The sequence below is a fragment of the Aegilops tauschii genome, chromosome 3, assembly GCF_002575655.3.
Source record: "Aegilops tauschii subsp. strangulata cultivar AL8/78 chromosome 3, Aet v6.0, whole genome shotgun sequence".
Classification (NCBI taxonomy): Eukaryota; Viridiplantae; Streptophyta; class Magnoliopsida; order Poales; family Poaceae; genus Aegilops; species Aegilops tauschii.
Genome location: NC_053037.3, coordinates 127,473,335 through 127,487,965, shown reverse-complemented (window position 1 = coordinate 127,487,965; position 14,631 = coordinate 127,473,335). Strand labels below are relative to the sequence as shown.

The 14,631-nt window shown below is 43.6% G+C and overlaps 1 protein-coding gene across 1 annotated transcript; it reads right to left on the bottom strand.

The window, feature by feature from the left end:
- Positions 1-2,232: 2,232 nt before the first annotated feature.
- Positions 2,233-5,672, bottom strand: LOC120975403 (uncharacterized). Its single transcript, XM_040401984.2, has 3 exons — positions 5,282-5,672; positions 4,027-4,104; positions 2,233-2,523 (listed from the first exon to the last, which is right to left on the bottom strand). The coding sequence occupies exons 1-3, from the start codon at positions 5,487-5,489 to the stop codon at positions 2,456-2,458; spliced, it is 354 nt and encodes a 117-aa protein (XP_040257918.1). The 5' UTR covers positions 5,490-5,672; the 3' UTR covers positions 2,233-2,455.
- Between the last annotated feature and the right edge of the window lie 8,959 nt (positions 5,673-14,631).

The following is a 14,631-nucleotide window of genomic DNA, read 5'->3' as shown; positions in this document are numbered from 1 at the left end:
TTATTATTTAAAGGCATTTAATAATTGTTTTTAGTCCCTGTTCTATTCACAAAAGGGCATTTAAATAATTTCAAAAGTGTTGGGTCACCACCATAATTAGTTATGGTATATTTGCCACACTTTGAACCTTTTATTTTGCTTGTTTGATAAATTTGAATTTTGGACTTTTATTTTAGATTTGAATTTGGATTGTGACTTGGATCAACCGAGGATTAGCAACAGTGATGCTGATGACATGGCACCATTAACATGGGATTACTGTAGCTTAATTATCCGGGCGTCACAATTCTCCTCCACTACAAGAAATCTCGTCCCGAGATTTAGGAGGTAGAAGGAAACAAAATTGGGGTATTCATCATGAAGACGATCCTCGAGTTTCCAAATGGCATCATCTTCAGAATGATTTGACCACTAAACTTTAAGAAATTTGATAGTCCCCTGACGGGTGCGACGTTCAGCTTGACAAAGAACGCAGATCAGATGCTCTCTGTAAGTGAGATCATCTTGCAGGGGTTGAGCTTTAGAAGCCTTGGGATTGTTGCATAAGACTTGCGACTCAGGGCATCGGCCATGACATTAGCCTTGCCAGGGATATAATAAATACCGTAGTCATAGTTTGTAATTGTTTCCATACATAGTTGCTGACTGAGATCCAGATCTAGCCGAGTAAACAATTACTTCAGACTTCGACGGTCGGTGAAGATCTAGCAACGAGTACCAAAAAGGAAATGCAGCCACAACTTCAGTGCAAACTTAACTACAACAGGTTCACGGTCATGGACTGGGTAGTTCTTTTGGAAGTCATCTTGAAATTCACAAACCACTGGAGCGTTTTCGGTTCTCACAAGAGGAGAAGCATTTCACGCATTCAAGGAATAAATATGTGCTTTGGCATTTCGAACAAGATGAGCATGGTAGCATACTATCTCACTTGAAGGATGTAGTAGATGGGTGGTCTTAATGGCGTAATTGATAGAAGTGGTATGGGTTTTCAACCATTCCATTCCCAGAATGAGGTCAATATTGGAAGACTTCAAAACAATGGGGGAAACATGGAATTCCAATCCTCCAAGTGCAACAGGGACATTGCGACTAACCATGGTGGTTCGACATTGGCCCGCGGAATACAACTTGGAATTCTGGCCAAGTGATGGCGGTTACAACAGGCAAGGAACGCCTATGGCTGTCCCACCATTGAGCGGCGGGACCTTTCAGCTAGTAAGTCGCGAAGGTGACATAGTTGGTAGGGGCTACATCAGTAGACTCCAACTCGAAAGTGATGTCACGGAGTCAGTCATCAGTATTAAGAGGGTGAGTTGAGCCGCGGTACATGGTTGGGTTGAGATGTACAAAGTCTTGCAGTGTCACTGGGGTTGGTTGCTGATTCATATTGGGGCATGGGAACTGAGCTATCACTCGTACCAGGAACTGGCGATTCAACATCAAACTGTTGTATCATTCCGGCCATGTATTCGGGAGCTGGCGGATTGTCGCCACCACGGCCATAACTAGCAGGTCTAATCACCCTGCTTAAAAGCAACAGGGGTAGTTTAGCAAGGGGTGAAGCAAGTGTATGGAGTCATTCATGATGTAATCAGAACAATGAGGAAAGGTGCAGTATGTACCAAGCAGTAGTCAATAAAGACATACTGATACATATATAAAGCCAATTACACGTGTTCATAAGAGTTCGGATAAGAGAAACATCACAGACATACTAGGCGGCACGTATGCACGCGATGGAGGGATTCAACAACGGACATAGCAAAGGCTACATCAACGTCAGGGAAACCTCTAGAACGAGGGATTTGAAAGTGACGACGCAGGGTGTCCTCGATAAGAGGATCCTGAGGTCAGTGAACATTGTGAAGCAGATCTTGGCCCTCAATTCGAGAAAGGGTAACAAAAACCTCCAGGTGGATGTGATCACGAGAACCGAATGTTTGAGTTAGTAAAATCATTTATCCCGAATAGAGGAGAGATCAGAGTCCCAGAGTATAGACGAGGAGTAAAAGATCCTAATACCACCCAATTGCGACGTGGGCCTGTAAGCTACACAGCCATGTTAGTAAACCAGTTTTTCAAAGACTAGACTCAAGTTCGGCCAAGGAGTTGGAAAGGGGGTTCCTACAGGCAGTCGGCTCTGATACCAATTTGTGACGCCCCCGATTCGACCGTACACTAATCATACATGCAAATGTGTACGATCAAGATCAGGGACTCACGGGAAGATTTCACAACACAACTCTAGACACAAATTAAAATAATACAAGATTTATATTACAAGCCAGGGGCCTCGAAGGCTCGAATACATAGCTCGATACACAAGCGAGTCAGCGGAAGCAACAATATCTGAGTACAGACATAAGTTAAACAAGTTTCGCCATAAGAAGGCTATCACAAACATCAACGATCGAAGAGGCAAGGCCTCCTGCCTGGGACCTCCTAACTACTCCTAGTCATCGGCGGTCTTCACGTGGTAGTATTCGTCGGCGGTGGCATCTGGCTCCAAGGATCCACCATCTGGTTGCAACAACCGGAAAGAAGGAAGAAAGGGGAAAAGGGGGTAGCAAAGCAACCGTGAGTACTCATCCAAAGTACTCGCAAGCATCAGATCTATACTCAGTATGCATTGGTATCAAAAGGAAGGGTTGTGTCTATGGACTGAACTGCAGAATGCCAGAATAGAGGGAAAGCCTAGCCTATCGAAGACTAGCATCTTCAAGCAGCTCCAAGCATCTTGCAGCATGTAGAAGAGTATAGAATAGCAGTTTAATTAACAAGCATGTTGTAACATTAATGCCGAGAGATCCTTCCTCGACTCCCTGCGAGAAAGCAATCCCGGAGCCACATATCTTAAGTATCCATTTCTAGTTGTATTAGATCAAGATATAAGTATGAACGTCCATTACCGTGGACACGGTATTCGAATAAATATCTTCCCTGCAGGGGTGCACCACGTTTTCCAACACACTCAACCACTCTGGCCGGACACACCTTTCTGGGGTCAATGCCCGGCCTCGGAAGATCAACACGTCGTAGCCCTACCTAGGCTTAGCAGAGAGGTCCCCGCCGGTCTACATCCTAAGCACTCCGGGGTCTGGGCCCATCGCCCGTTGCACTCCGGGTCGTTGTGCGCAAGGGGATACCAGCACCACCCGTGAAGTGGATGGCACGATCCGGCCCAGCCACAATGCTGAACTGGACGTCTGACAAAGCTTCGGCTGATACTGCGACGTCGAGGCCCATAACTATTCTCGCGTGGTGGTTAGTGCGTAAAGGCCAAAGGCCAATTCAGAACAAATACCCAAACCTGTTAGTGCATTATCAATTAAAGTAGTGACGGCTGTCGGGACAAGTCCGGAGCTATCACCCCCTCCCGGGTGATACCGCTAAACAGCTAGACGCCACTGTCACATCGCACGGGTGCTCTCCGGGCCCGCCCGGCTTTCACAACGGTGTCCAGTAAAGTCAAGGTAACTGTGTGTCCAGACATCAAGGGGAAACCCCGAGGAATCGCCCCCGGTGGATTCCATTCAATGTAATCATCAAGGTGAACATAAGAGGGACCACCCTCGAGGTTCACACTTGAGGTGTTGAACGACAGAGCCGTATCGGGAATGGTGAAAGAGGAAATCACCCTCGATGACCATGACCGAATAGCTACACTACAGAATTATAATCAGGAGTGCGTTATGAGGGATCACCCTCGGCACTCGATAGTAGCTCTGCAGAGTCGACCAACAAAAGGGGCGTGATGTGATGTGAGGTGTCGGGCTCTGGTCATCGATCACGTTGATCGAGTCATCGCTGATGAAGCAGGGGCAACAAGGACAAGGTGGAGGTCACTGATGGATCACTAACCAACCTATACTAAGCAGTTTAGGATAAGCAGGTAGGTAACAATAGTAGATACAAAAGCAGGCTATGCATCAGAATAGGAGCAATCAATTACAATAGCAAAATCTAATGCAAACATGAGATAATAGAATGGGCGATATCGGGATGATCAAAGGGGGGGCTTGCCTGGAAGCTCCGCTGAAACGGAAGAAGGGTCGTCGTCGATGTAGTCGATCATAGGGGCATCAGCACTGGTCTCGGGGTCTAGCGGAGAGAAGAGGGGGAAGAAACAGTAAATAGAATGCAAACAGGTGCAACACAGATGCATGACGGCGGTAACACGCAGGGCAAGGGGTGTTCTAACGCGGTGCTACACGATACCGGCGAAGGGGGATAACATCCGGAAAGTTTTCTCGGAGTTAGGCATTTTCGGACAGATGAAACGGAGGTGGAAAGTTGCATGTTCGCTATGCTAGGGACGTGTGGCGGACAAACGGAGCACGTATTCAGATCCGTCTAGTCGTTCTGAGCAACTTTCATGTATAAAAATTTTTCAACCGAGTTACGGATTAATTCCTATGAATTTTCAAAGATTTAAACAATTTCTGGATTAATTATTAATTCGAATTAAAAACAGAATAAACATTTGTCACCTAGCTCTACACTAGCCTGAGTGTATGACCAATGGGGTCCAGGAGTGGTACAGTCAGCAGAGTTGACCCAGTCAACATTTGACTGGTCAAAAGGTCAATAGTGTTTGGGTCCCACTTGTCATTGGCACATCCAGCTAACTGTAGTTTTAAATTAACTAATCTACTTCACTAGGTTAACTAAGATTAATTAATTAAGTTAATCAAATATTTAACTAATTAATTAATTATTATTTGTTAATATGATTTTTAACCTTTTTTACAGAAAAGGGGTGTGGGGCCCCGTCGTCAGAGGCCCAGGGGCCTAGCGGGGCGGGTGGCTTAGCGGGTGCGGCCGGAGCGAGCGGGGCTGCGGGCGCCTGGGCGTGGTTGCCCGCCCAAACGGCCATGGGAGAGAGGACGCGCGAGGTCGCCAGTGCGACGCCGGCGCCGAAGGTGGCCGCGGGCAAGTGCGAGCGTGGGAGGGCGTGGTGGCGCGGCAGAGGAGGCGGCCGCAGTACACGCGGGCCGCAAAGCGCCGGCGAGGCAGCGGAGGGGCGGATGGGCGCGGGCGAAGGTGGCTGCAGGTGGGGAGCGGTAGCGGCGGCGGGGCATGCGTGCGGGGCGCGCCGAGCGCGGGCAAGGGCGGCGCAGCGCGACAGTAGCCGGAGGCGGCAGCAGTGCAAAGCAGCATCGGCAAGGAGCAGCAACGCGACACACACGTACGCGTACAGGAGAACTCGGGTGTGCTCGGGAACGACGGCTACGGCAACAAATCGAGGGGGCAAGGAGGCGGCATGGACGCGGCTCACTGCGAGGGAGGTCGTGGACGTGCTCGGAACCACGGGGAGGCGCTGGTGGTGGAGATCGACGGCGATGGCGCCATGGCCGTGGCGGGGAAGACGACCAGATGGCGAGGTTGTGGAGGGCTTCAGCTCGAACTGGAGGTTGTAGGCGATGCAGACGAGGTCGACGGAGCTCTAGATCATATCCTCGCGGGTCGGGGATGGCTCCGGCCATGGGAACGGCGGTGGCGCGGCCATGCCCGTGCTTGGGGCTGGGGAGATCTGTGGAGAGGGAGAGAGGGAAGGAGTGGGGGAGCCAGGGGGCAAGTGGGGAGGGGAGATGAGGAGAGCGAGGCGCCGCGGGGTGGGGCGTGGCCTTATCCCCTCGCTGGGGCGGCGTCGACGAGGTGGCTCGGTGGGAGCACACGCCATGTAGCGGTCTGAGACCGATGAACAGGAAGGAGATGGGGGGTTCATCCGGTGCGGGGAGCTGGGCTAGGCCCAGGGAAACAGGGGAGGGGGCCTTTTCTTTTCTTTTACTTTTTTATAGTTTCCCGTTTTCTATCTAGTTTTATTTTATTTCATTTTTTTGTTTCGTAAGATATAACACTAGCCCCTCAATTAGTATTAATAATTAAGCCTCTGCCACAGACAATTTCTCACTTTAATAAAAATAGGTTTATATTTGTTTATTATTTAAAGGCATTTAATAATTGTTTTTAGTCCCTGTTCTATTCACAAAAGGGCATTTAAATAATTTCAAAAGTGTTGGGTCACCACCATAATTAGTTTTGGTATATTTGGCACACTTTGAACATTTCATTTTGCTTGTTTGATAAATTTGAATTTTGGACTTCTATTTTAGATTTGAATTTGGATTGTGACTTTGATCAACCGAGGATTAGCAACAGTGATGCTCATGACATGGCACCATTAACATGGGATTACCGTAGCTTAATTATCCGGCGTCACAATAGAACAACAGGAGTGTTGTGTGAATTTTTGTGATTTTTCGGGGTTCGTTTGGACATTTTTATGCATTAACTGAGTTTTCAATGCATTTATGTGCATAATTCAATTTTGAACTACATGCGCATGCTCCAGTGCATATAAATTCGTTTAAAAATCAAATCTTTGTCGTTGGGTGCATGCTTAGGTCCCATGCAAGAAATGGGAATGAATTTCAAAAACCATGGCACCGTTGATTACCGGCAAAACAGTGAGATGCCTGGTTTTTAAATTCTAGTAAATCCAAAACTCATCTGAAATTCATGAAACTTGCCATGCTATCATGGAGAGGCATCTATATGCCGTGGTACAAATTTTGTCCCATTTGGGGCAGGTTTGGGTATATGCTTCTCACAAACCGGAGCTTCTCACAACAAGCATGATGGTTTTCGGTAGGGAACGTCCCACCTTTGGGGACGAAACGATATCCATTGCCTCTTATTGCTTTCTAGTTTTTTTCTCGTGTCAACATAGAACAACAGGAGTGTTGTGTGAATTTTTGTGATTTTTCGGGGTTCGTTTGGACATTTTTATGCATTAGGTGAGTTTTCAATGCATTTATGTGCATAATTCAAATTTGAACTACAAGCGCATGCTCCAGTGCATGTAAATTTATTGAAAAATCAAATCTTTGTCGTTGGGTGCATGCTTAGGTCCCATGCAAGAAATGGGAATGAATTTCAAACACCAGGGCACCGTTGATTGCCGGCAAAACAGTGAGATGCCTGGTTTTTAAATTCTAGTAAATCCAAAACTCGTGTGAAATTCATGAAACTTCGCATGCTATCATGGAGCGGCATCAACATGCCGTGGTACAAATTTTGTCCCATTTGGGGCAGGTTGGGTATATGCTTCTCATAAACCGGAGCTTCTCGCAACAAGCATGATGGTTTTCGGTAGGGAACGTCCCACCTTCGGTGATGAAACGATATCCATTGCCTCTTATTGCTTTCAAGTATTTTTCTCGTGTCAACATAGAACAACAGGAGTGTTGTGTGAATTTTTGTGATTTTTCGGGATTCGTTTGGACATTTTTATGCATTAACTAAGTTTTCAATGCATTTATGTGCATAATTCAAATTTTAACTACATGCGCATGCTCGAGTGCATATAAATTCGTTGAAACATCAAACATTTGTCGTTGGGTGCATACTTAGGTCCCATGCAAGAAATGGCAATGAATTTCAAACACCAGGGCACCGTTGATTGCCGGCAAAACAGTGAGATACCTGGTTTTTAAATTCTAGTAAATCCATAACTCGTCTGAAATTCATGAAACTTGGCATGTTATCATGGAGCGGCATCAACATGCCGTGGTAGAAATTTTGTCCCATTTGGGGCAGGTTTGGGTATATGCTTCTCACAAATCGGAGCTTCTGACAACAAGCATGATGGTTTTCGGTAGGGAACGTCCCACCTTTGGGGACGAAACGATATCCATTGCCTCTTACTGCTTTCAAGTTTTTTTCTCGTGTCAACATAGAACAACAGGAGTGATGTGTGAATTTTTGTGCTTTTTTGGGGTTCGTTTGGACATTTTTATTCATTAACTGAGTTTTCAATGCATTTATGTGCATAATTCAAATTTGAACTACATGCGCATGCTCCAGTGCATATAAATTCGTTGAAAATCAAATCTTTGTCGTTGGGTGCATGCTTAGGTCCCATGCAAGAAATGGGAATGAATTTCAAACACCATGGCACCGTTGATTGCCGGCAAAACAGTGAGATGCCTGGTTTTTAAATTCTAGTAAATCCATAACTCGTCTGAAATTCATGAAACTTGGCATCCTATCATGGAGCGGCATCAACATGCCGTGGTAGAAATTTTGTCCCATTTGGGGCAGGTTTGGGTATATGCTTCTCACAAATCGGAGCTTCTCACAACAAGCATGACGGTTTTCGGTAGGGAACGTCCCACCTTTGGGGACGAAACGATATCCATTGCCTCTTACTGCTTTCAAGTTTTTTTCTCGTGTCAACATAGAACAACAGGAGTGTTGTGTGAATTTTTGTGATTTTTCGGGATTCGTTTGGACATTTTTATGCATTAACTAAGTTTTCAATGCATTTATGTGCATAATTCAAATTTTAACTACATGCGCATGCTCGAGTGCATATAAATTCGTTGAAACATCAAACATTTGTCGTTGGGTGCATACTTAGGTCCCATGCAAGAAATGGGAATGAATTTCAAACACCAAGGCACCGTTGATTGCCGGCAAAACAGTGAGATGCCTGGTTTTTAAATTCTAGGAAATCCATAACTCGTCTGAAATTCATGAAACTTGGCATGCTATCATGGAGCGGCATCAACATGCCGTGGTAGAAATTTTGTCCCATTTGGGGCAGGTTTGGGTATATGCTTCTCACAAATCGGAGCTTCTCACAACAAGCATGATGGTTTTCGGTAGGGAACGTCCCACCTTTGGGGACGAAACGATATCCATTGCCTCTTACTGCTTTCAAGTTTTTTTCTCGTGTCAACATAGAACAACAGGAGTGATGTGTGAATTTTTGTGCTTTTTTGGGGTTCGTTTGGACATTTTTATTCATTAACTGAGTTTTCAATGCATTTATGTGCATAATTCAAATTTGAACTACATGTGCATGCTCCAGTGCATATAAATTCGTCGAAAAATCAAATCTTTGTCGTTGGGTGCATGCTTAGGTCCCATGCAAGAAATGGGAATGAATTTCAAACACCATGGCACCGTTGATTGCCGGCAAAACAGTGAGATGCCTGGTTTTCAAATTCTAGTAAATCCATAACTCGTCTGAAATTCATGAAACTTGGCATGCTATCATGGAGCGGCATCAACATGCCGTGGTAGAAATTTTGTCCCATTTGGGGCAGGTTTGGGTATATGCTTCTCACAAATCGGAGCTTCTCACAACAAGCATGATGGTTTTCGGTAGGGAACGTCCCACCTTTGGGGACGAAACGATATCCATTGCCTCTTACTGCTTTCAAGTTTTTTTCTCGTGTCCACATAGAACAACAGGAGTGTTGTGTGAATTTTTGTGCTTTTTTGGGGTTCGTTTGGACATTTTTATGCATTAACTGAGTTTTCAATGCATTTACGTGCATAATTCAATTTTGAACTACATGCGCATGCTCCAGTGCATATAAATTCGTTTAAAAATCAAATCTTTGTCGTTGGGTGCATGCTTAGGTCCCATGCAAGAAATGGGAATGAATTTCAAACACCATGGCACCGTTGATTGCCGGCAAAACAGTGAGATGCCTGGTTTTTAAATTTAGTAAATACAAAACTCATCTGAAATTCATGAAACTTGCCATGCTATCATGGAGAGGCATCTATATGCCGTGGTACAAATTTTGTCCCATTTGGGGCAGGTTTGGGTATATGCTTCTCACAAACCGGAGCTTCTCACAACAAGCATGATGGTTTTCGGTAGGGAACGTCCCACCTTTGGGGACGAAACGATATCCATTGCCTCTTATTGCTTTCTAGTTTTTTTCTCGTGTCAACATAGAACAACAGGAGTGTTGTGTGAATTTTTGTGATTTTTCGGGGTTCGTTTGGACATTTTTATTCATTAGGTGAGTTTTCAATGCATTTATGTGCATAATTCAAATTTGAACTACAAGCGCATGCTCCAGTGCATGTAAATTTATTGAAAAATCAAATCTTTGTCGTTGGGTGCATGCTTAGGTCCCATGCAAGAAATGGGAATGAATTTCAAACACCAGGGCACCGTTGATTGCCGGCAAAACAGTGAGATGCCTGGTTTTTAAATACTAGTAAATCCGAAACTCATCTGAAATTCCTGAAACTTGGCATGCTATCATGGAGAGGCATCAATATGCCGTGGTACAAATTTTGTCGCATTTGGGGCAGGTTTGGGTATATGCTTCTCACAAATCAGAGCTTCTCACAACAAGCATGATGGTTTTCGGTAAGGAACGTCCCACCTGTGGGGACGAAACGATATCCATTGCCTCTTATTGCTTTCAAGTTTTTTTTCTCGTGTCAACATAGAACAACAGGAGTGTTGTGTGAATTTTTGTGATTTTCGGGGTTCGTTTCGATATTTTTATGCATTAACTGAGTTTTCAATGCATTTATGTGCATAATTCAAATTTTAACTACATGCGCATGCTCTAGTGCATATAAATTCGTATAAAAATCAAATCTTTGTCGTTGGGTGCATGCTTAGGTCCCATGCAAGAAATTGGAATGAATTTCAAACTCCAGGGAACCGTTGATTGCCGGCAAAACAGTGAGATGCCTGGTTTTTAAATTCTAGTAAATCCATAACTCGTCTGAAATTCATGAAACTTGGCATGCTAACATGGAGCGGCATCAACATGCCATGGTACAAACTTTGTCCCGTTTGGGGGAGGTTTGGGTATATGCTTCTCACAAACCGGAGCTTCTCACAACAAGCATGATGCTTTTTCGATAGGGAACGTCCCACCTTTGGGGACGAAATGATATCCATTGCCTCTTATTGCTTTCAAGTTTTTTTCTCCTGTCAACATAGAACAAGAGGAGTGATGTGTGAATTTTTGTGATTTTTTGGGTTCGTTTGGACATTTTATGCATTAAGTGAGTTTTTAATGCATTTATGTGCATAATTCAAATTTGAACTACATGCGCATGCTCCAGTGCATATAAATTCGTTGAAAAATCAAATCTTTGTCGTTGGGTGCGTGCTTAGGTCCCATGCAAGAAATGGAAATTAATTTCAAACACCATGGCACCGTTGATTGCCGGCAAAACAGTGAGATGCCTAGTTTTTAAATACTAGTAAATCCAAAACTCATCTGAAATTCATGAAACTTGGCATGCTATCATGGAGCGGCATCAACATCCCGTGGTACAAATTTTGTCCCATTTGGGCCAGGTTTGGGTATATGCTTCTCACAAACCGGAGCTTCTCACAACAAGCATGATGGTTTTCGGTAGGGAACGTCCCACCTTTGGGGACGAAACGATATCCATTGCCTCTTATTGCTTTCAAGTTTTTTTCTCCTGTCAACATAGAACAAGAGGAGTGTTGTGTGAATTTTTGTGATTTTTTGGGGTTCGTTTGGCCATTTTTATGCATTAAGTGAGTTTTCAATGCATTTATGTGCATAATTCAAATTTGAACTAGATGCGCATGCTCAAGTGCATATAAATTCGTTGAAAAATCAAATCTTTGTCGTTGGGTGCATGGTTAGGTCCCATGCAAGAAATGGAAATTAATTTCAAACACCATGGCACCGTTGATTGCCGGCAAAACAATGAGATGCCTGGTTTTTAAATTCTAGTAAATCCAAAACTCATCTGAAATTCATTAAACTTGGCATGCTATCATGGAGAGGCATCAACATGCCGTGGTACAAATTTTGTCCCATTTGGGCAAGTTTGGGTATATGCTTCTCACAAACCGGAGCTTCTCACAACAAGCATGATGGTTTTCGGTAGGGAACGTCCCACCTTTGGGGACGAAACGATATCCATTGCCTCTTACTGCTTTCAAGTTTTTTTCTCGTGTCAACATAGAACAACAGGAGTGATGTGTGAATTTTTGTGCTTTTTTGGGGTTCGTTTGGACATTTTTATTCATTAACTGAGTTTTCAATGCATTTATGTGCATAATTGAAATTTGAACTACATGCGCATGCTCCAGTGCATATAAATTCGTTGAAAAATCAAATCTTTGTCGTTGGGTGCATGCTTAGGTCCCATGCAAGAAATAGGAATGAATTTCAAACACCATGGCACCGTTGATTGCCGGCAAAACAGTGAGATGCCTGGTTTTTAAATACTAGTAAATCCGAAACTCATCTGAAATTCCTGAAACTTGGCATGCTTTCATGGAGAGGCATCAATATGCCGTGGTACAAATTTTGTCGCATTTGGGGCAGGTTTGGGTATATGCTTCTCACAAACCGGAGCTTCTCACAACAAGCATGATGGTTTGCGGTAGGGAACGTCCCACCTTTGGGGACAAAACGATATCCATTACCTCTTATTGCTTTCTAGTTTTTTTCTCGTGTCAACATAGAACAACGAGTGTTGTGTGAATTTTTGTTATTTTTCGGGGTTCGTTTGGACATTTTTATGCATTAGGTGTGTTTTCAATGCATTTATGTGCATAATTCAAATTTGAACTACAAGCGCATGCTCCAGTGCATGTAAATTTATTGAAAAATGAAATCTTTGTCGTTGGGTGCATGCTTAGGTCCCATGCAAGAAATGGGAATGAATTTCAAACACCAGGGCACCGTTGATTGCCGGCAAAACAGTGAGATGCCTGGTTTTTAAATTCTAGTAAATCCAAAACTCGTGTGAAATTCATGAAACTTCGCATGCTATCATGGAGCGGCATCAACATGCCGTGGTACAAATTTTGTCCCATTTGGGGCAGGTTTGGGTATATGCTTCTCATAAACCGGAGCTTCTCGCAACAAGCATGATGGTTTTCGGTAGGGAACGTCCCACCTTTGGTGACGAAACGATATCCATTGCCTCTTATTGCTTTCAAGTATTTTTCTCGTGTCAACATAGAACAACAGGAGTGTTATGTGAATTTTTGTGATTTTTAGGGATTCGTTTGGACATTTTTATGCATTAAGTAAGTTTTCAATGCATTTATGTGCATAATTCAAAATTTAGCTACATGCGCATGCTCCAGTGCATATAAATTCGTTGAAACATCAAATGTTTGTCGTTGGGTGCATACTTAGCTCCCATGCAAGAAATGGGAATGAATTTCAAACACCAGTGCACCGTTGATTGCCGGCAAAACAGTGAGATGCCTGGTTTTTAAATTCTAGTAAATCCATAACTCGTCTGAAATTCATTAAACTTGGCATGCTATCATGGAGCGGCATCAACATGCCGTGGTACATATTTTGTCCCATTTGGGGTAGGTGGGTATATGCTTCTCACAAATCGGAGCTTCTCACAACAAGCATGATGGTTTTCGGTAGGGAACGTCCCACCTTTGGGGACGAAACGATAACCATTGCCTCTTACTGCTTTCAAGTTTTTCTCTCGTGTCAACATAGAACAACAGGAGTGATTTGTGAATTTTTGTGCTTTTTTGGGGTTCGTTTGGACATTTTTATTCATTGACTGAGTTTTCAATGCATTTATGTGCATAATTCAAATTTGAACTACATGCGCATGCTCCAGTGCATATAAATTCGTTTAAAAATCAAATCTTTGTCGTTGGGTGCATTCTTAGGTCCCATGCAAGAAATGGGAATGAATTTCAAACACCATGGCACCGTTGATTGCCGGCAAAATAGTGAGATGCCTGGTTTTTAAATACTAGTAAATCCGAAACTCATCTGAAATTCCTGAAACTTGGCATGCTATCATGGAGAGGCATCAATATGACGTGGTACAAATTTTGTCGCATTTGGGGCAGGTTTGGGTATATGCTTCTCACAAATCAGAGCTTCTCACAACAAGCATGATGGTTTTCGGTAGGGAACGTCCCACCTCTGGGGACGAAACGATATCCATTGCCTCTTATTGCTTTCAAGTTTTTTTTCTCGTGTCAACATAGAACAACAGGAGTGCTGTGTGAATTTTTGTGATTTTCGGGGTTCGTTTGGATATTTTTATGCATTAACTGAGTTTTCAATGCATTTATGTGCATAATTCAAATTTGAACTACATGCGCATGCTCCAGTGCATATAAATTTGTATAAAAATCAAATCTTTGTCGTTGGGTGCATTCTTAGGTCCCATGCAAGAAATGGGAATGAATTTCGAACACCATGGCACCGTTGATTGCCGGCAAAATAGTGAGATGCCTGGTTTTTAAATACTAGTAAATCCAAAACTCATCTGAAATTCATGAAACTTGGCATGCTATCATGGAGAGGCATCAATATGTGGTGGTACAAATTTTGTCCCATTTGGGGTTGGTTTGGGTATATGCTTCTCACAAACCGGATCTTCTCAGAATAAGCATGATGGTTTTCGGTAGGGAACGTCCCACCTTTGGGGACGAAATGATATCCATTGCCTCTTATTGCCTTCAAGTTTTTTTCTCGTGTCAACATAGAACAACAGGAGTGTTGTGTGAATTTTTGTGATTTTTGGGGTTCGTTTGGACATTTGTATGCATTGAGTTTTCAATGCATTTATGTGCATAATTCAAATTTGAAGTACATACGCATGCTCCAGTGCATATAAATTCAGTTAATAATCAAATCTTTGTCGTTGGGTGCATGCTAAGGTCCCATGCAAGAAATGAGAATGAATTTCAAACAATAGGGCACCGTTGATTGCCGGCAAAACAGTGAGATGCCTGGTTTTTAAATTCTAGTAAATCCAAAACTCATCTGAAATTCATGAAACTTGGCATGCCATGGAGCGGCATCAACATGCCGT

What these genes read in the sequence shown, in the direction of transcription:
- LOC120975403 (XM_040401984.2), bottom strand. Translation starts at nt 5,489, where the DNA reads ATGGCCGGAGCCATCCCCGACCCGCGAGGATATGATCTAGAGCTCCGT. An exon ending in CGTCCACGACCTCCCTCGCA is followed by an intron (nt 4,105 to 5,281) that starts GTGAGCCGCGTC and finishes TCTCTCCGCTAG; the next exon opens with ACCCCGAGACCAGTGCTGAT. An exon ending in CGTTTCAGCGGAGCTTCCAG is followed by an intron (nt 2,524 to 4,026) that starts GCAAGCCCCCCC and finishes TGTTGCAACCAG; the next exon opens with ATGGTGGATCCTTGGAGCCA.